Genomic DNA, 24,944 nt, shown 5'->3' on the forward strand with positions numbered 1-24,944 from the left:
ATTATAACAAAGCAGATCATTAACTTTTTCATAAATACCTTAGCAAACACTTTCATAGTATATCCCAAGTACTGCACTCTAGGATCAATAGCTGCATATGTAGCTAGCATTCTTGTGTTATGCTGAGCCTGAAAAATAAATTACATATTTGAAAGCATTTCAAATTTATTAAAATTAAACTTACAGATCAGCTAAAAAGATAAACTCCACATAGAATATATATAAATGTTAAACTTAAAATACCTGTAAATGAGTCAAGCAAAAATTAACCGTCAATCTGAAGGAAATGTTAAGATGACTGATAAAATTTTTTTTCCCTATACTAACCACATTCGTAAGTTTTAAACATAAAGGTACAGTCAGTGATCTGTAAACTTTTAAAATGACAACGGTAAACATACCTGGGTCTTTACAGACAGTGAAACTTACCAACGTATTATATAAACTGATATCGCCTTCTAAACCACTTCGTCTGTGTTCAAATTTTACTATAGGCACTTTGGCAGTAGTTATAGGCAAAATGTTTCTTAAACCTGATTTAAAAAAAAAAAACTTCACTAGGTTAAATAATTTTCATAAAACTAAAAAAAAATTTCTGTTGTTTTAAAGTTCATACCTGGATGTCTCTTAAGAATTTTCGCCAAATTTTCAATTATTTCCTTACAATTTAATTTCTAAAAAACAAAAGAAATAAATAATAAATTAAAGTTTGCCTGACTCAACTTGGTCTTGTGCAAATTCTATTTTAATCTAGACATCTAATATTAGCACTTAAAATCTCTAGCCAGAAGGTCTATATACCCTTGCTAGTCAAAGAACATGGTCCATAGACCTGCAGTATCACCAACACCTGGAAACTTGATAGAAATGCAGAATCTCAGTGTCCACTCCGGTCTACTGAATCATAAACTGCACAGTAACAACATTCCCAGGTAATTCACATCCACATTAAAGTTTGAGAAGCACAAAAACAGGAGAATAATGTTTTCAAATACATGGATAAAAACTAGAGATGGGTTTGGTGAAGGGAAAACAGTATAGTGATTAAGAACATAGGCTGTGAATTTAGACAAACCTGGATTCAAATCTTGAACTAAGTACTGACTAGCTGTGTGACTCTGACCAGATCCTTAACCCCTCTGAGGCTCATACTACTTATAAAATCAAGATAATCATCAACTCCTACTCTTTTATAAAGGAGCTGGAAGGATTACATGAGACACCTATGTAAAGCATTCAGCAGCATACTTCATACAAAGTAGCACTTTAAGTCTGTCAGCTATTTATTATCATATGTTGATGAGGAAAAGAAGAAAAATCCTACTATTACCAGCACCTATTTCTTCAAAAAAAACCTCTTACCTCTGCAAATTTAAATGTGTTGGTTATTTAAAAACTAGGCAGCAAAGTTGATATGGTAACGATAACCCTAATATAAGGAACAAGGAAGATAACGGCATAAATTAACTGGATTAAGCTCAATGCCCACATCTACTACTAAAATCACTTTTGCATATCCCCAACATGCCCTTTTTAGCTACAAGAGAGCAGTAGTCATTGCAGCTTAACCTGGGGATTCCAAGGGAATCTTTAGAATTAACACATAATAAAGGAGGTTGTTTTTCTCTTTATTATACAAAGATACAATTTATGCTAAATTAAAAGTTTCCATTATGGCTCATCTGGAAGAAAATAATTTACTCATTTTCATTGTTTCAACTTCCCAGAGTGAATGGCACAGGTAATATATAGTATACAAACCCTTGGTGATGAGACATCTGATTATTAAATTTTACATAGAAGGGATCTAAAACCCTAACCTCCTTCCTGGGTAAAAACCACTTCCTATTCCCTCAATTCCTGCCCTCCAGAATGGAAAGGCGAAGCCTCTTTCCAAGGAGATGGCATTGAGTAGAAGTAGGTTAAGGAGAACTAAAAAATTTGTAACTTTTCATTTCCTTTATAGAACAAAAAGATATTAATTAACACCAGAAGCAATTTCTTGGAACCAGAAATAAGCATCTACCAGGTATCACTGCCATCTTTTCTTTGGTTCTAACAATTTAAAAAACACCTTTTGAAAAAACTATTTCAGAAATGCACAGGTACACTATTCTGCTGAATTCTTTTATATTACAACAGAGGCTATACTGACACCACTAAAGATGCCAGAAGCTTGGCCTCACCCCAATCTTGCAAGCAGTCCCTGATTTTGAAACATAAATACCAACAGCTATGCTGTTAAAGAAACGAGCAACGACTGAGATACCCTCCTTTTCTAGTTGCTGCTAGGAAGGCCTGGGACACTTCTTCCCTGTCCATTCAGTCCCTTTCTTTACTGGAGCTCGGACAATCTCATTCCCACTGTTGAGGTGTGGTACACAAAAAAGGAAAACATAAGTACCCACTCTCACTGCTGAGACTGCTCTGGGGGAAGGTTTGCTCCTGGCATCTCACGGTGGAACTCAGAAAGCTTTCAATTTCAGAAAGTAGGGGTTAGGTTCTACAGTACTATTAGTACTATATTTCAACTACATTATGGGTTAATTAAATTACAGAGAAGCAGTGGGATACAATGGAAAGAGCATGAACTCTGGAGTCAGACAGACCTGGGTACGAATCCCGGCTCCAACATTTACTAGCTGTGTGAACTTGAGCAAGTCAGTTTATCTCTCAAAGCCTCAGTTTCCTCATCTGTAAAATGGGGGAAATTATCTACCTCGAAGGTGGTTGTAAGAGTGAAATGAGATAATGTATGTAAAAGTGTATACTGGGGGCTCAAATGTTAGTTCCCCTCCCCACACAAAATGAGTTCCTAAAAGCTAGCCTAGAACACATAATTTATAACAATGCTTCTACGGAAAAAAATGTGTTTTGAGTACCCCCAAATTATAATCAACTTGTAGAACGCAATCCATTTATAAATTAAATGTCCACCTTTATTTTCTATCTTTAGTGATACAGAGACATCACCTAATGTAAGAGATATGAAAAGACAGAGTAAGTGAGATCAATGTTCACTACCAAACTGAAGCAACAGTTTTTCATTGGCTCTAATGAAAAAAATTCCAACTCTATGGTATATTTTTTCCACAAATTCATTGAAAAGCACTTGTAACTATCTGTGACATGGTTTTTGCATTATAAAATCACTGAACAGTAAATGTACTTACTTAAATACTTGAATGTCTTCTAAAACGATAATGCTAATGCTTCTACATTTCAAACACTGCTACTGCTAATGTATTTATACAAAGAATGACACCTTACATTTTTATCAATTCTACATACAAAATTTAAAAAAGACTCATCACTAGAAGAAAATAAACTTCCACATCACTTTCCAAACACTCTTACCTCTGCATTTTCATGGCCTTCAAGGGTCATACAAATATCCAGATCACTATCACGAAATCCAAATCCATTCTTAGAAGAGCCAAATAAGCACAATCTTGCCTTTTCTAAGCAAAGGAAAACAAAAGTCAAAAGTTTTATAATTATCAGGAAAGAGGAGTCTTCTATTAACTGCTAATGGCCTACCACAGGATAATCTTATCCAATTCCACGGCTTAAATTATCTACCATTAGCAGATACACTGAGAAATTCCAAAACACTCACCTAAAGCCCAGGTCTTCTCCCCAAAATCTCACGCCCATGTATCTAACTGCTTTTCCCATTTTTCCACAGACATCATAAATTCAACAAGTCAAAACTAAACTAGCAACTTCACCTCAAACTTACTATTATTCAGAAATATACATGTGGTTCTTAACACCTCTCAACTTTCACATCCAAACACTTACCAATTCCTTCACCTTCTTCCAACTTAACGACCTCATAAATTCATCTACTTTTATTCATTCTCAACATCAATACCAACAGTTAAGATCAATATTTAGAGATTTATCTCTTGGAAATAAACTAGTTTCTTCAGGGCACAATTCAAATAGTTTTACAAATATCATCTTCGTATATAGAATTAATTCTCCTCTAAAGTGAGGGATTAATCCATTTGATATAAATTATATACACAATTATTATATATATAGTTATATATATAATAATATTTATATATATATATATATATATATATATATATATATATATATATATATAATTAGGGTTATTCCTTCATGCTTATTAGTGTCACTCAATAAGCTGTGGCTTAACAAGATTGGATTATTCTCCCTATTAATTCTTGTAGCCTACATATTTAGATAACAAATTCTGTATTTTCAAACTTAATCCTCCTATTCAGTTCTGATGCCCTACTTGAAATCAATGACAACCGAGAGATATAAAAGAAGCTACATTCATCAGCAAATAAAAAGTGCATGGGTTTAATATAACAAGAACTTAGATTTGGTCAATACTTTATACACTAGCAAATATAATTAAAAATAGAATCCTGTACCACAAAACAGATCATATTTTAAAGGTGTAAGTTCATTCTGATCATAAATGAACTCTTTATCCTTTTCTAAAATATTTGGCCACAGAACTCTTGATTCTTTACCCCATGCCCAAAACCTGCCCCCTTCTGCTATTTTTTTGCCATCTCAATTAAACAGCACCACCCAACTAGTGAAGGAAAAATCCTGAAACCATCCTTGACTCCTTTCTTTTTGTCACATCTAACATGTAATGCATCAGCAAATCCTGTTGACTCTACGTTCAAAATATATCCTCAATCTGACCACTTCTCACCTACTCTTCCAAATCACTATTATGTCTCATCTGAACTTATGCAACAGCTTCTTAAATGTTCTGCTTGCTTCTATTCTTATGGACCTGTACTCATTCTCTCACATCATGTCACTTATGTGTTAAAACCCTCCAGAAGCCTTCTCATTAGACATTCAAAATAAAATTCAAAGTCCTTCTACCAACACCTATAAGACTCTAATGATCCAAACTCTAGGTTAACTCTCTGATCCCACCTTTCTATTACAGTCTACCTCACACACTCCACTCAAGCCACACTAACTTTCAAGCATGTCAAACATAATTGAGTCATGGGGTACTGTACTTGCTGCTCCTTCTCTCTCGAATGTTCTCTCCTTGAATATTCATAATAATTTGCTCCTTTATATTATTCACGGCTCTGCTCAAATGTCACCTTACCAGAGAGAACTACCATAACACCTCATCACTATCGTTCTAACTCCTGTACTTTAACAGTGTTTATTATTTCCTGATATATTATTTACTTGTCAGTTGACTATCTGTCACCCCTCTTAATATAAGCTTCATGAGAGCCGGTTTCACCTCTTTTATTAGCACTGTATCCCCAGCACCTACAATAGTACCTAACATATAACATGCAATAAACACTTTTTAAACAAATGAATGAAACTCAGACCAGGTAACTATAATAACAAAAGCAATCAATTTTGACATACAACATACCATCATATTCTTTTTGAATAAACTTTTCCAAGCCAATTAAAATTTGCTCCCTGTTGTGTTGTTCAGAAAAAGGTGGTGACAATTCATCTAAGTTAAAAAAAGAGAAGGAAAAAGAAAAGTAAGGAGAATGAAATCTGAAAATGTCTTCAATTTTTTACCCTAAAAACTTTACTTTTCTTCATTATTTGTTGACTCTCTGACATTAAAATCATAAATGTTACTGGGGAAGGAAGGAGCAGAGAAAGAACAGAAAAATAACTTTACAGATCTATGTATATTTCACATGATCACTTTCCCTGTGAAACAGCTACAAGATATACTTTCTTCTACAAATTACTTAATTTTTTTTTTCAGACAATCCACTCTCTGCCATATACATGCTGGTTTTTCCCCTCCTGTTAAGACTACTGTCATACTATTACACTAGGTACCCAACTCAATCAAATCTAACAGTTCCCTCAAATGCCTGGTCAAGATTCATACCTTCCCTATAAGCTTCTTTGTCCAATCACAGCCTTTAATGACCTCTCCTTAATTGAATTTCCTTAGTTCTTCAAACCACTTGCCAGTGTTTATACTGTCCTTTCAGTTTTCTAGTTATTTCATTTATAGTCATCTTATTTTTCCAAATAAGACCATACACTACTTAAGAATAGTCTTTTTTTTTTTTCTATCTCCTCCTCCAGACTCATACCCAAGAGTTAATATAGTAAGGAATTAAATTAATATTCAGCTTTTGAAAAACAAATGCATCATTAGTGGTTGCAAGCTGAATAGCTGAAATACAGGTGATTTTTTTTTGGATTGGAGAAACTATTCTGTGTGATACTCTAATGGTAATATATGACATGATGCACTTGTAAACACCAACAGAACTCTGCAGTATGAAGAGTCAACTTTATGATATGAAAATTTTTAAAAATCATCTAGGAGGTCAGGGAATCTCAGGATGGAATACAGTCTATAACAAAGAATCCAGCTACATTATAAATGTATAAGAAAACTTCACTCAAGTGGGGGTGGGGGGAAAGGTGCTAATCTAACTTTGAAAATAAGTGGAGTCTGTAAGACTAAGGGTTAAAGGAACTGCACATAAGCACTGTACTCTAATTGATAAAGTTACTTCCCATCAGGGTATAGGATAACAGTTCTGATAATGCTATACATGTGTACTTAAATGGAACAATTAAATAAATGCGTGGCACATGGTGGGAGCCAGGTTTCTCACTGTTGGAGTTGCACATTTACAGATAATCAGAAAGAGGAGGCTAGAAAGAGCCATGAGGTAATGTATTAGACTTGGACACATCAGTACAAAGACATGCTTAGCTTAATAAAGGTAAGATGGTCACATGGAAATATTTATAGGTACGTGTATATACATGGATTAGTATACACACATAAATTTTCTTGCTCAGAGAGGACCTAGAAACAACTATACCCAGTAACACCCAAGCACTCTAAACACATCTTGGTTTCTAACACCATTCTCCAATAAAGGAACCAGGGCTCTTTGGGAAAATGTCTAATTCTAGGACTGAGACAGAAATTTTCATGATGATCCTGGAGTATGTTGCAGGGCCAGAAAGTAAGAAAGTGCTAAAATACAAAGGAACAAACTAACAACAACAACAAAAAGAAACCAAAAAACTCCACACACTGATGGGAATATATCAAAAGGTCACAGGAACCAAATGAAAGCACTCCCAACAGCCAAATTTGGAACAATTTGGGCAACAAAAATAGTACTATCGGATTATAACCCAAAGTATAATACATCTATGAGTCCATATTGAGATAAATATATAACTCAATAAATAAAAACAAATGTAGTGAATTATATCTTAATAAAGCTGCTAAAGAAGAATGTGCCATGGTCCAGCCATTCAACTCCTAGGTATTTACCCAAGAGAAATCAAAACATATGTCCATACTCAGACTCATACATGAATGTACACAGTATATTTATTTATAATAGCCAAAATTTAGAAACCAAACACAATATTTATCAACAAGTGAGTGGTAAACAAAATGTGATATAGCCACACAACAGAACACAACTTGGCAATAAAAAGAAATAAACCACTGATACACATCACAGCATAGATGAATCTCAAAATAATTAAGCCAAGTGAAAGAAGCCAGATCCCCTCATCAAAAAAAAAAAAAAAAAAGTACATTCCATGTGATTCTATTTACCTGGAACTCTAGAAAAATTCAAATTAATCTATAGTGACAAAAAGCAGATAAGTAGTTGCCTGGCAGGAGGTGAAGATAAGGAAGGGTAGAAGGAAGGGATTACAATGGAGAACTAATGTTATGACATCAGAAACTTTATCTTACCCGGGACACAGCAAGTAGTTAAAAAATGTTTGCTGAGTGAAGGTTTATTCCAGGTACACCATAAATGTTTATTGAAAAATGGTATGTAAGGCTTTACCCAAATCTTTATAACCTTATCTCCCTCTATTACCTTTCTTATACTCTACCAAATTTAAGGCAATTATTCTCTCAAACAAATACTACACCCTAAGCTTTTATGCATAATCTCTTATATCTGAAAATGCAGTCCATCTCAAATGCCACATCATTAATTCCAATTCCTCTGATCCACTCCAGTTAAAATTAATTGTGTCTGACTGAACTGCATTTTGTTTACCACTGCTATAGAATGTAACACATTCTGCTTCCAATTATGGCAAGTTTCATACATGTCTTATACAACCATTTAGAGTAACACTGTGCAAGAAAATTGCAATGACGGTAATGTTCTCTATCCAGACTGTCCAATGCAGTAGCCACTAGCCACATGTAGCTACTCAATACTTGAGGTGTGACTAGTATAACTGAGTAACTTAATTTTTTATTTTATTTTAGCTAATTTAAATTTAAATAGACACATATATCTAGTGACCACCATATTAGACAGCACAAATCCAGAGTCCAAGCTCCTTAAAAGCAACACTATGGTCTCTGCATTCCCCTTGGCATTTACCACTGTGCCTTGCACACAGTAGGCATTTAATAAATATATGTGGTTGGGTCTCTAAACTATTTAAAAACCTCTACCCAAACAAAATGTAAGCAAACTATTTTCAAATAAGAAAATAAATATTCAAAATCTAAGAAATAATCTAGTCTTAGGAAGTAGTTCTAGTAATAAAAGACTTACCAAAACATCTTTTACATACTAAATCAAGTATTTCCCGAAATCGATTTGTCATTGGTGGTAGAGGCTTTAGATCAATTTTCCTGAAATCCTCTGGGCAATCATTTTTTGAATGGCCATCCTTTTTGCAGATGCTGCATACTATTGTTGGCGGCTATACAAAGGTTAAAAAAAGAATCTAATAAATAAACTATTGAGGGACTTCATTATCACTTACAAAGCAGTACAAAAAGAAACTTTTATGCAACTCAGTCTGATAACCTGCACTTTCAAGAGGTTAAAAAAAAAAGCATGTTAATGAAATTCAGTATTAAATGTAAAAAAAAACACATTTTGAGCCAACCACTAATTTTCTTCTCCACTAAAATGATATTACCAAGAATTAGATTTACCTGAAGATGTAAGATAAAGGAAATACCAGGAGATACAAAAGGTATAGGTTAATTCAAACAGTGTGATCAGCTCCCAAAATGAAATGCATACATCACATTTTAACCTATTAAGGTCTTTAACAAAGTAGATTATAAAGAAATTCCAAGTGGCACCTTTCATTTCACTTGAAACATTTTCTATCTTCAGAGTCAGTCATTTATAGAAACCATTGCTTGACTAGTTGGTTCAATTTCATTACATTAGCATGGTACTCAAGAAACCAAACTAAAGGGCTGAACTCTAAACGTGACTCAGCTTCATACAAGGAACAACTCTTATGCAATAGCCACAAACTTAACTTTCAAACTCTGCAACACCATTTCAAATGTATTCTAACAGACTACCAGACAGGTGGCCAAAACAGTAAAAATTCATCCCAACTGCTTGAAAAAAAACCTCATACGGTTAAGGAAGAGCACTACTCTTTTCTTCATTGTAATATGCCTAGGAACTTAGCTTCTTCCTCCAGGGTTAGCCTGGACATTTACCTAGCCAAATATATACAGAAACCTCTCTTTGTGGGAATGCTGTGCTGTGGGCTAATTAACAGTACCACAGAAATTTTTATCAGCTTTTTAAAGCTTTTAAAAAATGACATATTTATCAGAAAATTCTAGAAAAGTGTTACAGATAACTAGAGAGAGAAATAAAATTGGAGAAATAGTTACCCTAAGATAAGGTTCCAGGAAAAAAAAGTATTAAGAAACGTAAACTGCAGTTATATTACTAAGAGGCTTTTCTAAGTATCTGCCATTTATTTCATCTTTTTTAGTAGTCCATATGCCCTAAATACTACAACCTAAACAAAATGGGACAGAGTATCCTTACAAAGGATGAAGAAACACAGCTTAGTAATTAGGTTAAAAATTCTAAAGCTTGTCAATAAACAATTATCGATAAATCAATAAAACTTGATGACTTTTCAGGGGTTGTTTTTTGTATTCTACTTGATTTACACATTATCTATATAATCATTTTTTCAACCTAGGTGCTGATACTATTTCAATTATGTACACTACACTTGAAGCAAAGTAACTTACCTAAAACTTTTATTAACAAAGTAATTATTTTCTGTTACAAAGTAGCTTATTTTCTGCTCTCTCAGGTTTTTATTTTCTATAATTTATCAAGTTAAAGTTCAGACTATCCCACTTTAAAAGTGGAAAAGTTAAGACTCCTATAACTCATAAGGGATATGCCAAAATCCAAAGAGAAGCTCAGTGGCAGACACAGGATCTGAATTCATTTTTTTTTTGGTTCCTGATCTTAGTTTTAACTCAACTATCTTTAGTTAAGTTTATATACCAACCTTTGACCCCCACCAAAAAAACTTTAAAACAGAATACTATTAAAGTTTACAGACACTGTATTCTCCTTTGTGGAAGTAAATATAATCATACGTAAAAAAAATGAGCAAAATTTAAAACATATGCTGCCTTTACCAAACTCACTTTCATAAGATATCTGATGAATCCTTTCATATATGAGAAAGTTAAGCAAACAAACTAGTAATAGAGTGCTGAAACATTTCAGGTTTCATATACATTCATAAAAGACAACTACAGGCAAAAATACAAAAAGTAAAAGAAACATATACACCAAAATACCACTCCAAAACAACAGTCTACCATCATAGAAGCTATCTTTACATTTCTGAATCTAAAAACTAAAAATACAGAGTCATACAACCACAAAACCTTACAGATTGTTTACGAACTGTATCCTACCTTGCCAGAGGTTAAAATAAATTTATCAAACACAAAATATAATTCCTGGGTGGGGTGGTTATCATCATCATTAAGGTCAGAAGCATCTTCTGTAGCTTTGCAGTTGCAAGAGGTAGCAGATGTGTCAGTGCATACAATGTGCTGTGAACTTTCTGTTTCTAAATTTGACCTGCAGTCTGTACCAGCAGATTCATCTGGTTCAGGGGATTTACAATCAATGCAATTATACTGGGTGAGCTCTTTTTTAAAACAAGTTTCTGAAGGTACTAAAACATCTTGTTTCTTAATTGATTTTGGCTCTAATTCACTGCTTTCATTGGTGGAAAGAGATGAAGATTCCTGTCCATGTTCAGCCAAATCTAGTTCATTTATCAACAAATTATCATCTTCAGTAATACACCTCTGTGATGTACATTCCATTTCTTCATATTTATCAGGCTGACCTCTTTCTGCACTTATTTTTTCTGTGCTTTCCCCAAGGAGAATGCAACAACTGGATGCCATATTTTCAGACTTCACTGGTTTCTTATTGCTTATTTTTCCCTTCTCTTTTTTAATGGAATCCACTGTAGATTTATTTCCACCCTTCCTCTGAGGACAGGCAAAATACCGATAAGCTGCCCTGAATCTCTCCACAACATATTCATAAACAAGCTGGCTGTTTAAGCTCCGTGCAACATTCCTCTTGATTGAAAATGGATCTAGTAAAAAAATAAAAAGGTCAGTAGCTAAGTATCTATTAACAAACTACATTTCCAAGCTTATACGAACAGCTACATTGTCAGCAGAGTACATTTTCCCAAAATTTTTCTAAGGTAAACTCCCAATGAGGGTTCCTGCAAACTGAGTAGTGGAAATAAAATAGCAACATCTTTCCTTTGTTTCTGTCATAAAATAAAAAACTAAAAGAAAAAGAGAGAAAAGAATAAAATAAGGTAATTAATGAGAGGATGGCTGAGGAGGCCAACTCAGTAATTACAAAATTTCAATGATGAAATTGCTAGAAAAAGCTGTGCCAATATGCTTCCCTATACTGTCTTTGAATGAAATTTTTCAAGCTCCAGGACCTAGTAATAATTTTCATCTCTTGCCACAATATTCTTCAGTTATATATTCCTTGCAATTTAAACAAATAAAATATAGCCTAAAACTCTCCAGACTTCAAGTTATACTGATTTTAAGATTTAACTTCAGTAATATCAGAAAATTAAAGAGAGAAAGAAGGAGAAATAATAGAAAGAAAAGTAGAAAAAATCCTAAGAAAGTAAAAATTAAACCAAAATTTAAATTCTGATCCGGTCTAAAATGGCTATGCTGAAAAGGCTTGCATCAACTGAATCCTCATTATTAAGAGCATAGAACAGAGTTCTGAAAATGTTTTCGGGTTTTTGGATTTTATAAGCCTTAAATACAAATATGCCCCAGGAAAAAAGAACAGTGCCACCCAAAAGACAACACACATTTTCTCCGCTACTGAAGATCATTAAGTGAAAGGATTAATAGGCCAGGTTTCAGATTAAGACTGGGGCATCTGTTACTTTTTACTGTTATCTAAATCCATAGGCTTTTAAAAGCTTTACTTAGCCTCTTTCCCTTTTCTAGAAGAAAAAGAAGAAAAAAAAAAAAAGAAGGCAGAGAGAAATTATGATGGCTGCAGGCTTCAGAGCTCATTTATTTACCATATGTAAGCGAGTACAAGATATGAGTACGGGTTTGAGTGTATGAGAATATTTGTAAGTCCAACTCACAGTAGAGAAGCCCTGCAGAGGACGGAGGTAAGAGAAGAATGCGTAGTCTAAACAGACTAAAGTGATGGACAGAAATTCCATTTCCTATCTATAAAAAGTGAGCAAAATGTTGCGGAATTTAAATTTTTTATTAAGAATTTAGAAGCCATACTATTTATTTCTGTATCTCTAAAGATCTTAATGTTCTTGGGATTTGATGTGAAACCTTATTTGTCAGCATCAATTGTTCTTTTTTCCTTTAGCTTAGCCATATTCAATAAATGAGGTACTTCACAAGACAATGAAAAACTGGATTTTAAGATTATACTTTAACATAATTTTATGACACAAATATATTTAAAAATATCTTACAGTATTCATATAACTATTCTATTTTTCTGTATTTTTGAAATTTTCCACAATTAAAAAATAAAGGCATGTAAACAAGCTAATTACCCTAGCCATTATAATATTTACAGATTGGAAACTTTTAAGTAAGCATTAATTCTATAAAGCTATCATGGACTTGATAAAGAATTTATCCAAAATATATAGTGAGAACCTAGTGGCATATAGTGCTACAAAGCTAAGGGATAAAATTTATAACACTACATTAGAAATAGATTATGAGTGGCACACACAAAATTCTCCAAATGAAATATAACATATCATCTCACCTTCAATGGCTATTCGCCTTTTAGGCCAGTTTTTGTTTTCTCTTGTTAAAATATCTTGTATCCGTACACATATGACATATTCCTCCAAAGCAAAATCCAGTGTGTAAAATTTTAGCAGCTCTAACCATAACTGTCCCAGGGACACCTGATTTGGTGTTCCCAGTGTTAAAGGAGACTGGAAAAGAAAAAATACCTTTCATTTAAGCTTCACAAAACTATAGAATCGTTTAACTTTCAATTTAAAAAGACCTTAGAGATCACCTTTTCAAAAACTGAGGCATAAAGGAATAGGTTGCCAAAAAGCAATTTGTGGCACAGCTGGCAACAGAGTGTCCCAGATTACTGACTCCTAGAATTTTGTGTTCTTTCCACTAAACCAGTGATGCTCAACCTTGGCTGCACATTAGAATCACATTGAGAGCACTACAATTCACTAACACCTGAGCTTGACACCACTCCCATCTCCCATACCTTTCCCAAGACTGTGAATTAATGGACTGAGATTTTTAAAGCTTCCTAAGTGATTGTCCCGTGCTGTGCAGCCAAGGTTGCTAACCACTGTATAACAACTACTATAGCTCCGCCATTGCAGCAATTACTTTTAAAATCTATATAAATGCCCAGGGCTTTCAAAATCTAATTCCTTCCTTCAACAAACATTTTAGAACCCACTGTGTCCCTGGCATTGTTCTGGGGATATAAAAAAATAATGGGAGCTCCCACTTAAACCATGCATCACCTACTCTTCTAAGTGCTGCACATACACAACTATTAATTCTAACTGCTATGAAGTAGATACTATAGGGCAAAGATTTGACTCAGGACCACCTGGCTACTGGGTCTGTGATGCTAATCATTATAGCATACTGTGACTCAAACAAGGTGAGGTCCTATTTCACAGACTATTAGGAGAGGAAGAGACCACTTAACAATTACAATGAAGGCTACATGCTAAAATGGGTCTCTGAATCAGGGGGGTCTTAACAGAAAAGGTAATACCTGAATTCTAAAGCAATTAGCTAGATGAATGCCTGCTGAAAGTGACCACTAAGACATATAAAGGCATAAAAATCATTTACTCATTCCATTCTACAACTATTCACTGAGTGCCTACTATGTGCCAGGCACTTGGGATATATCCGTGAAAAAAAACAAAGATCCTTGCTTTAGTGGAGCTTACATTCTAGGGGAAGAAGACAATAAGCAATGAACTTAATAAGTAAATTACACAGTAAGTTAGAAGAAGAAAAGTGCTGTGGAAATAAGAAAAAGTTGAGTAGGTTTAGTAAAGGGGATGGGATATGGGAGCAGATTTCAGTGTTAAATATAGTCAGGATAGGACTTGTTGAGAAGGTATGATCTGAAGAAGAGGAAAACGGGTTCTAAGAATAGGAAACAGAGCAAACACTCTAAAGTAGGAGTGTAAACAGCTTTAAAAAGAAAACTAGTGTGGCAGAGAGAGGAGAGGAAAAGAGGGAAACACAGAGCTAACCAGTAAGAACTCTGGCTTTTATTCTAAATTAAATGAGGAGCCACTGAAGCATTTCAAGTGTGGGGAGGGAGAAGGGAATGATCTCACTTAAGTTCTAGAAGAGCCATTCTGATTGTTGTGTTGAGACTATAAAGGGGGCAAGGGTAAATGCAGGGAAACTTATTATGAGTCTGTGGTAGTAGTCCAGGCCAGAGATGATATGGCTAGGACCAGGATGGTAACAGGGGAAGTGGTCAAATTGTGGATATATTTTGAAGCAGAGATGACAGGGTTTCCTGACAGACTTGGTATGGGGTATGAAAGAGAGAAGTAAAGGATGACTCCAAGGTTTCTGACTGAGCAACTGAAAGGATGAAGTGCCATCAACTGAGATGGGAAAACTGCATGTGGAGCAAGGGGAAGACTCAGAGTTCAGTTTTAGACACATTAAGATTAAGACATCTATTAGACATCTTAGTAGAAACATTAAATAGCAGGTTGGAAATACAATTATAGAGTTTAGGAGAGAGGTTTGGCCTAACATTTAAACTTGGGAGTCATCATCATATAGATGGTACTTAAAATCCATGGGATTGGATGAGATCACCAAGGGAGTGTAGATACAGAAAAAAGGCAGGGATCAAGGACTGAACCCTAGAATACTCCAACATTAAAGAGATTGGAGAGGAAAGGAAGAACCAACAAAGAGACTGAGAAGGAATAATCAGGCATGGGTGTGGTTCCTGAAAGTCAAGTTAAGAAATTTTTTAGAGAAGGAAATAATCAACTGCAAATGTTGCTGATAAGTCAAAAAAGATAAAAATTGTGACATGACTATTGGATTTAGCCATGTGGAGGATACTGACACTGGCAAAACAAGTTTTGGCAGATTGATAGGGGTCAAAGCCTGAGTAGAGTGAGTTAAAAGGAAACAGAGAAATTGGAAATAGTGTATATAAACAATTCTTTCAAAGAAGTTTTCCTGCAAAAGGGAGCGAGGAAATAGCTGGGAGGGGAAATGGTGTCAAGATTTTTCTTTAAAGTGGGAGATACAAAAGCATGTATGATTCAGTAAAAAATGAAAAATTGGTAACCTAGGATGGAAAGAAAAGAACTGCTAGAGCAATGTTCTGGAATAGACAAGAAGGGATGGGACTAAACATACAAGTTAAGATAATGACTTTAGATAGCAACACAGGAACTTCCTTTATGAAAGCCAGCAGCAAGGCAAAGTATGTGAGTGCAGATAGTGGGAGATGGTGGTGGGAGTGGGAAGTTCTCTTTAGATTGCTTCAGTTTTCTCAGAGAAGTAATAATAAGCAAGATCATTAGCTGAGAGTATTGATGGTTTGAGAAGAGGATAGAAGGTAGTGTAGGAAAGTGGAAGAACTGAACATGTGTTTGGGAACTACATATACTTCAGTATAGCTAGAGCAATGATTTCTGTAATGTTCACATTTTTGTAATAATGTCTGTCTACTTCAGAAGACTACATGCTTCTGGAGGACATAATCCATGAATATACATCTTGGGTTCTCGAGCACTCAAGATAATGCCTGGCACATAGCTGGTCCTTAATAAATGAAGTTTGAACAATTAAATAAGCAAGCCACCCTCTAAAGGAGCACAAGGCCTTTATTTCTTCACCAGTCTGGCAACATAATCCCCATATGCTAAAGCTTTGGTCACAGCCCAACTCCTGAAGGAAATTTTTCTTATCTAAATGAAAAAGATACAAAGAATTACCTTGATATGATTCAAACAATACAAGCCTTTCAAAATGAGATATGTATTTATTAGGGAATCTTGGTACTGAAAAACTAAACCAGATCAACCCCTCACTTTACAGATGAGGAAAATGAGGCCAAGAGGCTTACTCAAGGTCAGTCAGTCAATCTACTATTAAAATAGCTTCAATTGAAGGCATCACAAATTCTACAGATAGAAAAGCCAAAAACAAAAACAAAAAGAGCTTACTTTGCCATGTTTTTCCTTCATGGCATTACTTTGGTTGTCTGTTTCTGTCTTCTTGGTATCATCTTTTGGTTGGTCTGCCTTAGCTTTGTTTTCCTCAGCAATTGAGTTTTTCTCAGTTGCACTACTTGAATTATATTCCCACTTCACAAACTTCTCTTCTACTATGCCCTTCAGCTGAAAGTCATCCATTCTTTTTGGGTCAAAGCCTTCAATCTATATAAAAAGGCATTCCAAATTGGTAGTGGAAAAATTATTAAAAGAAAAAAAAAAGATGGACAAACAGACAAAACAGAATTCCAGCTTTAAATGTGTGAACAGAGCACTCTGTAAGAATGAACTACATATACACATGTGCATACATGTTACAAACTGATGCTTACCCAACTTCCAAGTAAGCAAGGAAGAAGAGGGGGTTTTCTTTGTTGTAGAAAAAACATCACCATTAAAGCAAAACAGTAAGAAGGGATTCCGCCATCAGTTTGGGAGTCAATATAGCACAACTGCAAAATGAAGGGGAAAAAAAGTACCACCATTTAACTTTCTTTCTGTTCTCAAAATAAAAGTAGCTTTTATTTTCCTACCATAATCATTGTTAAAAGTTCAAATAATGACAAATATAAGGAATGACCTGAAATCACACCACCCTGAAATAACTATTTATATATTGGTAACCATCTTTCCATTCATTTCCTTACTGCATATGAAGATACATATATATTTTAGTTAAATGGAATCATATCACACATAGTGCTTTTACTGTGGACATCTTTTTAAAATCTTATTTTCTTATCTTGCCTCTACTTCCACCTCGATGTTAACGATCTTCTATGTACTCTTTCATGCCTTTCTCTACACTCAAATAACATACAAATATACATACATTCCTATTTTCTATATAAAAAAAGGGATGATTTTATAGTTTTTGTCACTGTTTTACCAAAATAGACATCTCTCTGTATATTACTCTTCTCCCTTAACAATGCACCAAGAAAGTCCCTCTTAGTCAACACATTTTTTAAAATGGTTAAATTATAGCCTATGATCTGGATGGTTATTCAATAGTTCCCTCAGCCAAGGACTTTCACATTTTGTTCCCAATTTTGCCACTTTAAACAGTCCTGTAATATTTATCCTTATACATTTTCCTAAATACTGGTGGCTCATTTCTATGAGCTATATTCCCAGGAATGTGTTTGCTGGATTTTAAAATGTGATATATTTAAATTCTAACAAATATTATAAGATTGTTTTCCAAAATCAGTACAGAAATTTCTCTTTTCATAAGTAACAAGAATGTATACACATGCTTCCCAATACTAGGTGTTACAACCTTTTTTTTCTTTAAATATTTATTTTATTTACTTATTTATTTGGTTGTGCTGGGTCTTCGTTGCGGCTCGCCTGCTCCTTAGTTGCAGCACATGTGCTGCTTAGTTGCGGCCGGAGGGCTCCTTAGTTGCAGCATGTATGTGGAATCTAGTTTCCTGACCAGGGATCGAACGCAGGCACCCTGCATTGGGAGTGCAGAGTCTTAACCACTGCGCCACCAGGGAAGTCCCTATTTTTTTTATTTTTTCTTTTTAATTAAAGTATAGTTGATTTACAAAGTTGTGTTAGTTTCAGGTGTACAAGTGTTACCACTTTAAAAGAATTGTCAACAAGATGGGTGAGATATAATATCTAATAGTTACTTCAATTTGCATTTCCTTGATGCTAAGAGGTTATACAAATTTTCATGTATTTACTAACCATTTGGATTTGCTCTTTTCTGAACTATTAAATTTTTTGCCAGTTTTTCTATTTTAATCAATACATATCGATTTGTACGTGTTCTTTATGTTATAAATAATAACTCTTTATATCTGATATATGCATTTGAAAAATGTTATTTTTTCCTAATCTGCTTTGGCATCATTTATGGTACTTTTTATCATATAAAATGTATTGTTTATATAAATAGTTAAATATGCTTATATCTTCTAGGTTTCCTACCATGGTAAAGATGTTTCTCCAATCCACAGGTTACATATACATACTCTTACATTTTCTTCTAAAATTTTGAATTTTCATTTGAGTGGAATTTATTTTTGCATTTAGTGTGCTAAGGGTCCAACATTATTTTCTTCAAGAAAGATACAGTTCTAACAGAACCATTTATTAAATAAACCATTGTTTTCTCACTGAAATCTTTTATTCTTTTCATAGATTAAAATCTCATTTACACTAGGACCTACTTATGGGCTTTCTATTCTGTTCCACAGATCTACTTGTCTATTCCTATGCAATGGTATACACTTGACTAAAGCAGTTTTATAGTGGTAAAGTACATCCTCCTTCACTAGTTTTCTTTTTCTGAATTATTTTGGCTTCTCTCAAACATTTATTCTTCCATACTAACTTTAAGAGTACATTATAATTTTTTCCCCAATTCTTGGTAATTCTAATTGAAATTATTGTACATTTGAAAATTAATTTAAGGAGACTTTACATTTTAGGGATATCATCTCCCTATCCAATAACTTGGTGTATTTGCGTTTTCCAAAAATTTAGGAGTTGTCATCAATTACTCACTTTCCCTCACCTCTTGCATCCATTACCTCTCCAAGTCCTACTTCCAAAACTTATCCCAAATCTGTCTACTTGGCTTCATATCCATTCTAACCTAGCACAGATCATTATCCTCTCTAGCTGATCTACCACAACAGCCTGTTCACTGGGTTCCCTATTTCTACTCTTTACCCCCAAAAGACCTTTTCCAAGCATAAATCACGTCAAGTCATATACTGCTTTTAAAACTTATCCTGTGCTTTCCAAATGTAATTAAAACACAAGTTCCTTACCACTGGAAGTGTCTGTCTAACCTCATCCTCTACAACTTTCACTCTCACTCGCTTCATTCCAGTCACTCTTGCCTTTTTCTGCTCCTTAAGAGCTCATTCTCACCTTAGAGGCTTTTTACTAGCTATCGCTTGGATGCTATTCCCTGAGACGATCAAGTGGCTGGTTATGCTGGTCAGAGTTTATATATCACATCCTCAAAGAGACTTCCCTGACCATCCAGTGAAATGTCACTCACTTATCACATCAACTCATTTTAATGGCACTAAATTCTACCAGATATTGTGTTATTTATATATTTGTTTACTGTCTGATTCTTCCGAAAGTATGTAAGCTTCATGACAGTGGGACTCAGGACATCTTGTTAGATGTTTCCAACACCTAAGAACAGTATTTAGCACATAGGAAGCATTTAACAAATGTCTGCTCAATAAATAAATTTGTTCAGATTTTGTTTTCACCATTCAATAATACAATTTTCTTCCTGTACCCTTATTAAATTTATTCGTTAGTATTTTATAATTTGTGTCACTGACATGAAGATAATATTTTTCCCTGCTTCTATTCTATAAGATTATTTTTATGACAGAGAAAAGCTATTGATTTTTGTATGTTTATAGTGTATTTAGTCATCACAAATTCTAGCAGTTTTTAACTAGGGTTTTCTAGATATACAATCATATCATTAGCAAAGAGAACATCTTATTGTTTTTCTAATATTTACATTCATTACTTCATTTTCTTTCCTTGTTGCATTTTTTTTTAATATTCAATTTTTTTTACTTATTTATTTATTTTTGGCTGTGTTGGGTCTTCGTTTCTGTGCGAGGGCTCTCTCTAGTCGCGGCAAGCAGGGGCCACTCTTCATCGCGGCGCGTGGGCCTCTCACTATCGTGGCCTCTCTTGTGGCGGAGCACAGGCTCCAGATGCGCAGGCTCAGTAATTGTGGCTCACGGGCCTAATTGCTCCGCGGCATGTGGGATCTTCCCAAACCAGGACTTGAACCCATGTCCCCTGCATTAGCAGGCAGATTCTCAACCACTGCACCACCAGGGAAGCCCCTTGTTGCATTTTTTAAATCTCCAAAACAATGTATAACATAATTGATGAACATCTCTGTAATATTCCTTATTTTAACACATATGGCTTGAGCAATTCACTTTTTTTTTTTTTATAAATTTATTTATTTATTTATTTATTTTTGGTTGTGTTGGGTCTTCGTTTCTGTGCGAGGGCTCTCTCCAGTTGCGGCGAGCGGGGGTCACTCTTCATCGTGGTGCGCGGGCCTCTCACTATCGTGGCCTCTCCCGTTGCGGAGCACAGGCTCCAGACGCGCAGGCTCAGTAGTTGTGGCTCACGGGCCCAGCTGCTCCGCGGCATGTGGGATCCTCCCAGACCAGGGCTCGAACCCGCGTCCCCTGCATTGGCAGGCGGACCCTCAACCACTGCACCACCAGGGAAGCCCGAGCAATTCACTTTTTTAATGATGTTTGGTATTGTTTTGTTTTGGGGTTTTTGAAAATAGTGTTTATCATTTAGTTCCATTTCTAGTTTACTTAAGAGTTTCTTTTTCAAGGAAGAACATGACATCAGCATTTAGGATGTTTTTTTCTGCTTCAAATTGTTAATATAATAAATTATGTTAAAAGATTTCCTAATATTAAACTAGTCTTACATTCCTGAAATAAATCCTGCATGGTTATGGTATATTACCTTTTGATACATTAATATATTCCACTTGCTTATATATATATTTTTTTTTTATGTTGTGTTTTTTATTTAATTTTACTTTTGGCTGCGTTGGGTCTTCGTTGCTGCGCATGGGCTTTCTCTAGTTGCAGCAAGCAGGGGCTACTCTTCGTTGTGGTGTGCAGGCTTCTCACTGCAGTGGCTTCTCTTGTTGAGGAGCATGGGCTCTTGGCGCACAGGCTTCAGTAGCTGTGGCATGTGGGCTTAGTTGCTCCGTGGCATGTGGGATCTTCCCAGACCAGGGATGGAACCCGTGTCCCCTGCATTAGCAGGCGGATTCTTAACCATTGCGCCACAAGGGAAGTCCCCACTTTCTTATATTTTATTTAGACTTTTGCATTTACTTAAGTAAGATCAGTCTGTAACTGGACTGTTATTATTTTCTTCTTTACATAATAAAGACGTAGTATAATCGCTAAAGCCTTCATGGCTTAGTAAATTTAAGAATATAATTTGAAATAAAAGAGGATTAAAAAACACTTATAAAAAGAGCTTAGGACTTCCCTGGTGGCGCAGTGGTTAAGAATCCGCCTGCCAATGCAGGGGACAGGGGTTTGATCCCTGGTCTGGGAAGATCCCACATGCCATGGAGCAACTAAGCCCACACGCCACAACTACTGAAGCCTGTGCAGCTAGAGCCCGTGCTCCGCAGCAAAAGAAGCGACCACAGTGAGAAGCCCATGCACCGCAATGAAGAGTAGCCCCCTCTTGCCGCAACTAGAGAAAGCCTGCGCACAGCAACGAAGACCCAACACAGCCATAAATAAATAAATAATAAATAAATTTAAATAAATAAATAAATTTGAAAAAGAGCTCGAAATATTCCACTAGAATAAATTCTCATTTATCCAGGGTATTAGGACAAAGGGTATGCTGCCTAATGAATAAGTCAAGTTAACCAGAAACTTCTTTGCAACTATAAGGAGCAGCTCATGTAAGCTGTTAACACTATCAGACATCTCACAGAGGACAAACACTGAGGTAGTTTAACAGACAGCTCTTAAAACACAGAAATCTCATAGCCAAGATATGGAAATAACCTAAATGTCTATAGACAGATAAATGGATAAAGGAAATGTGCTATATACACACAATGAAACATTATTTAGCCTTAAAAAAAGAAGGAAATTCTGCCATTTGCGACAATACACATAGACCTAGAGGACATTATTTATACTAAGTGAAATAAGACAGGCACAGAAAGACAAATGTTATATCTCACTTATATGTGGAATCTAAAATAGTCAAACTAATTAGAAGCGAAGAGATTGGTGGCTACTGGAGGCTGGGGTAGAGGGAAATGGGAAGATGTTGGTCAAGGGGTATAAAATTTCAGTTACACAAGATAAATAAGTTATGGTGATCTAATGTATAGCGTGGTGACTATAGTTAACCATACTGTACTATATACTTGAAATTTGTTAAGAAGTTAGATCTCAAGTGTTTTCTCACTACACACACAAAAAAGGCAACTAAAATGGTAACTATGTGAGGTAACAGATATGTTAATTAGCTTGACTGATTATTTCACAATGTATACATATATCAAATCACCAAGTTGTATACCTTAAATATATACAATAAAAAATAAAAATAAAGTAAAAACCCCAGGAATCTCTTTTAGATGTCAGATATTGCTAAAATTAATTCTTATGTTAACCACAAAAAGTGGCTCTGAGTCAGAAAACTTGACTATAATGGACTGATAAGGCTAAGAGTTTTGCTGCCCAGAGTATTAATAGGCTTTCCCAGAAAACAATTTCTTATTAGTAGAATGCTAAGAATATAGCTACTTAAGAGTGGAGACAGCCAGAGAACAATCAACAGCAATCTCATGATATCAATTTCAAGAATAAATTATATTCATATACTACAATTTTTCTGAACCCTCAAATCGTGGAAAATCTGTGCTTTACTAAATAACGTACAATGTGGATTACAACTTCAAGATAAATAAAGCTGTTGGAAAAAAATCTTTGAGAGGAATTATTTGAGAGGAATCATTTCTAGACTTCTTACAATAAACTCAGAAAATGAAAACCATTGGGAAAAGCTCTTTGCAACTAACACAGCTGCCAAAAATGAGACACATCCTTCTGTTGGAAACAGAAAGGAACCACTCTGCAACCAGCTTTGTAACACATTTTTTAGTGTCCTTCACTGATTGGTATGTTTAGAATCAATATAAATTTGAGTAGCCTTTTCAAAGAGCCACTTTAGGAAACAAAGTTTATAGGCCACTTTTTTTTCCCCAAATGAAAATAAGCTGAATACCATTTATAGTCTTCTAACACAGTCTACTTACTTAAAAGAACAAAAGAAGTGTGTGAGAAAACTAAGACTATTTATGACCACCAAAAAATTAAGGCATAATTAAATAGTACAATCCCAGAGGCAGCTATTTATTCCTTCATTCCTTATGAAGCCACTAACCTTCCTGGAGTTGATAAACTTAGTTTCCTGAGTAATAGCTGGTCCTTGTTTACCAGTCTCATCCCATACTCTGAGAAACTTTAGTTACTAGGGTTGTCACACCAGTCCTGTCCTTGCTGACTTATCGTTGTTTAAATAATCTCACTTGCCAATTGAACAAAAAAGATTTGTGTAGCATTTTAGAATTCAAAGTATATTCTCATTCATTATCTCATACCACGTTTGAAATAATCTCTCCAGATTCACTTCCAAGGATTAACAATCTTTCTGAAGAACTGGGCCATGTATTCAACAAATATTTATTAAATGCCTACTCTGCACTGGCACAGTAAAATAAGAAGCACTAGGACCAGCCGTGAATAAATAAAACAGACTAAAATTCCTATCCTTGCAGGGTTTAAAATTTCATGGACGAAAACACATCACAAACAAATATATGAATATGTATGGCAGGTGGCAGTAAGTGCTATGAACAAAATAAAGCAGGGTAAAGGCAGAGAGAGTGATGGAGGCAATGCTATTTTATACACAGGGTGGTCCACAAAACTCTGGTAAGATGAAATTTGAGCAGAAACTTGAAAAAAAGTAAAAGAGTGAAGCATTCTGGATATGTGGGGTAAGAACATTTTAGATGAAGGGAATAGCAAACACAAAGGTGTTAGGTATGAAGACACCCCAACTTAGGCTTTCTGACTGTTCCATACTTTTCAAGCTGTTCCTTACTCAGACAGCTGGTTCTGTCCCAACTATGGGGAGAATCAAAAGTCGAGACAAATTATTTCTAAAAGAATCCTCTGGCTGTTTTTGTTCTCAAGTTATCACTCCACCACTACCCCTTTAATTCATCTTCTCTGTGTAAGACAGAGAATTTACTCATCATTAGTCTAACAAGTAATGAATACTACACTGATGAATACTATATAAAAAAACTAAAATCTCTCTCTCTCCAGTCATTTGGACTGATATTTACAACTCCTCGCCACCTCCAAGGGGTAACCTGGAGCACAGGGGGAACCACAGCCTTTAATAATATGTTAATTCTAATTTAGGAAACTTAGATAACGGATTCTTAGCAGTTGGCCATTCAGAAATTGCTGCAGGTGGGATTTCCCTGGTGGCGCAGTGGTTAAGAATCGGCCTGCCAATGCAGGGGGCAGGGGTTCGAGCCCTGGTCCAGGAAGATCCCACATGCCATGAAGCAACTAAGCCCGTGTGCCACAAGTACTGAGCCTGAGCTCTATAGCCCATGAGCCACAACTACTGAACCCATGCGCCTAGAGCCCACGTTCCGCAACAAGAGAAGCCACCGCAATGAGAAGCCCGCTCACCACAAT

General features: G+C 35.2%; 1 protein-coding gene across 7 annotated transcripts in view; it reads right to left on the reverse strand.

Moving 5' to 3' along the window:
* TUT4 (terminal uridylyl transferase 4) overlaps nucleotides 1-24,944 on the reverse strand; it is a 142,045-nt gene that overhangs the window by 29,543 nt on the left and 87,558 nt on the right. For all 7 annotated transcript variants that reach the window (XM_068539883.1, XM_068539881.1, XM_068539880.1 and 4 more), the window contains exons 10-19: nucleotides 16,971-17,090; nucleotides 16,591-16,803; nucleotides 13,143-13,317; nucleotides 10,739-11,439; nucleotides 8,583-8,733; nucleotides 5,411-5,497; nucleotides 3,358-3,461; nucleotides 617-674; nucleotides 430-533; nucleotides 39-128 (exon numbers count right to left, since the gene is read on the reverse strand). In XM_068539883.1, coding sequence (XP_068395984.1) covers nucleotides 39-128; nucleotides 430-533; nucleotides 617-674; nucleotides 3,358-3,461; nucleotides 5,411-5,497; nucleotides 8,583-8,733; nucleotides 10,739-11,439; nucleotides 13,143-13,317; nucleotides 16,591-16,803; nucleotides 16,971-17,090 — 1,803 coding nt within the window. The remainder of the gene's footprint in view (nucleotides 1-38; nucleotides 129-429; nucleotides 534-616; nucleotides 675-3,357; nucleotides 3,462-5,410; nucleotides 5,498-8,582; nucleotides 8,734-10,738; nucleotides 11,440-13,142; nucleotides 13,318-16,590; nucleotides 16,804-16,970; nucleotides 17,091-24,944) is intronic.

Source organism: Eschrichtius robustus, chromosome 3, assembly GCF_028021215.1.
Source record: "Eschrichtius robustus isolate mEscRob2 chromosome 3, mEscRob2.pri, whole genome shotgun sequence".
Lineage (NCBI taxonomy): Eukaryota > Metazoa > Chordata > Mammalia > Artiodactyla > Eschrichtiidae > Eschrichtius > Eschrichtius robustus.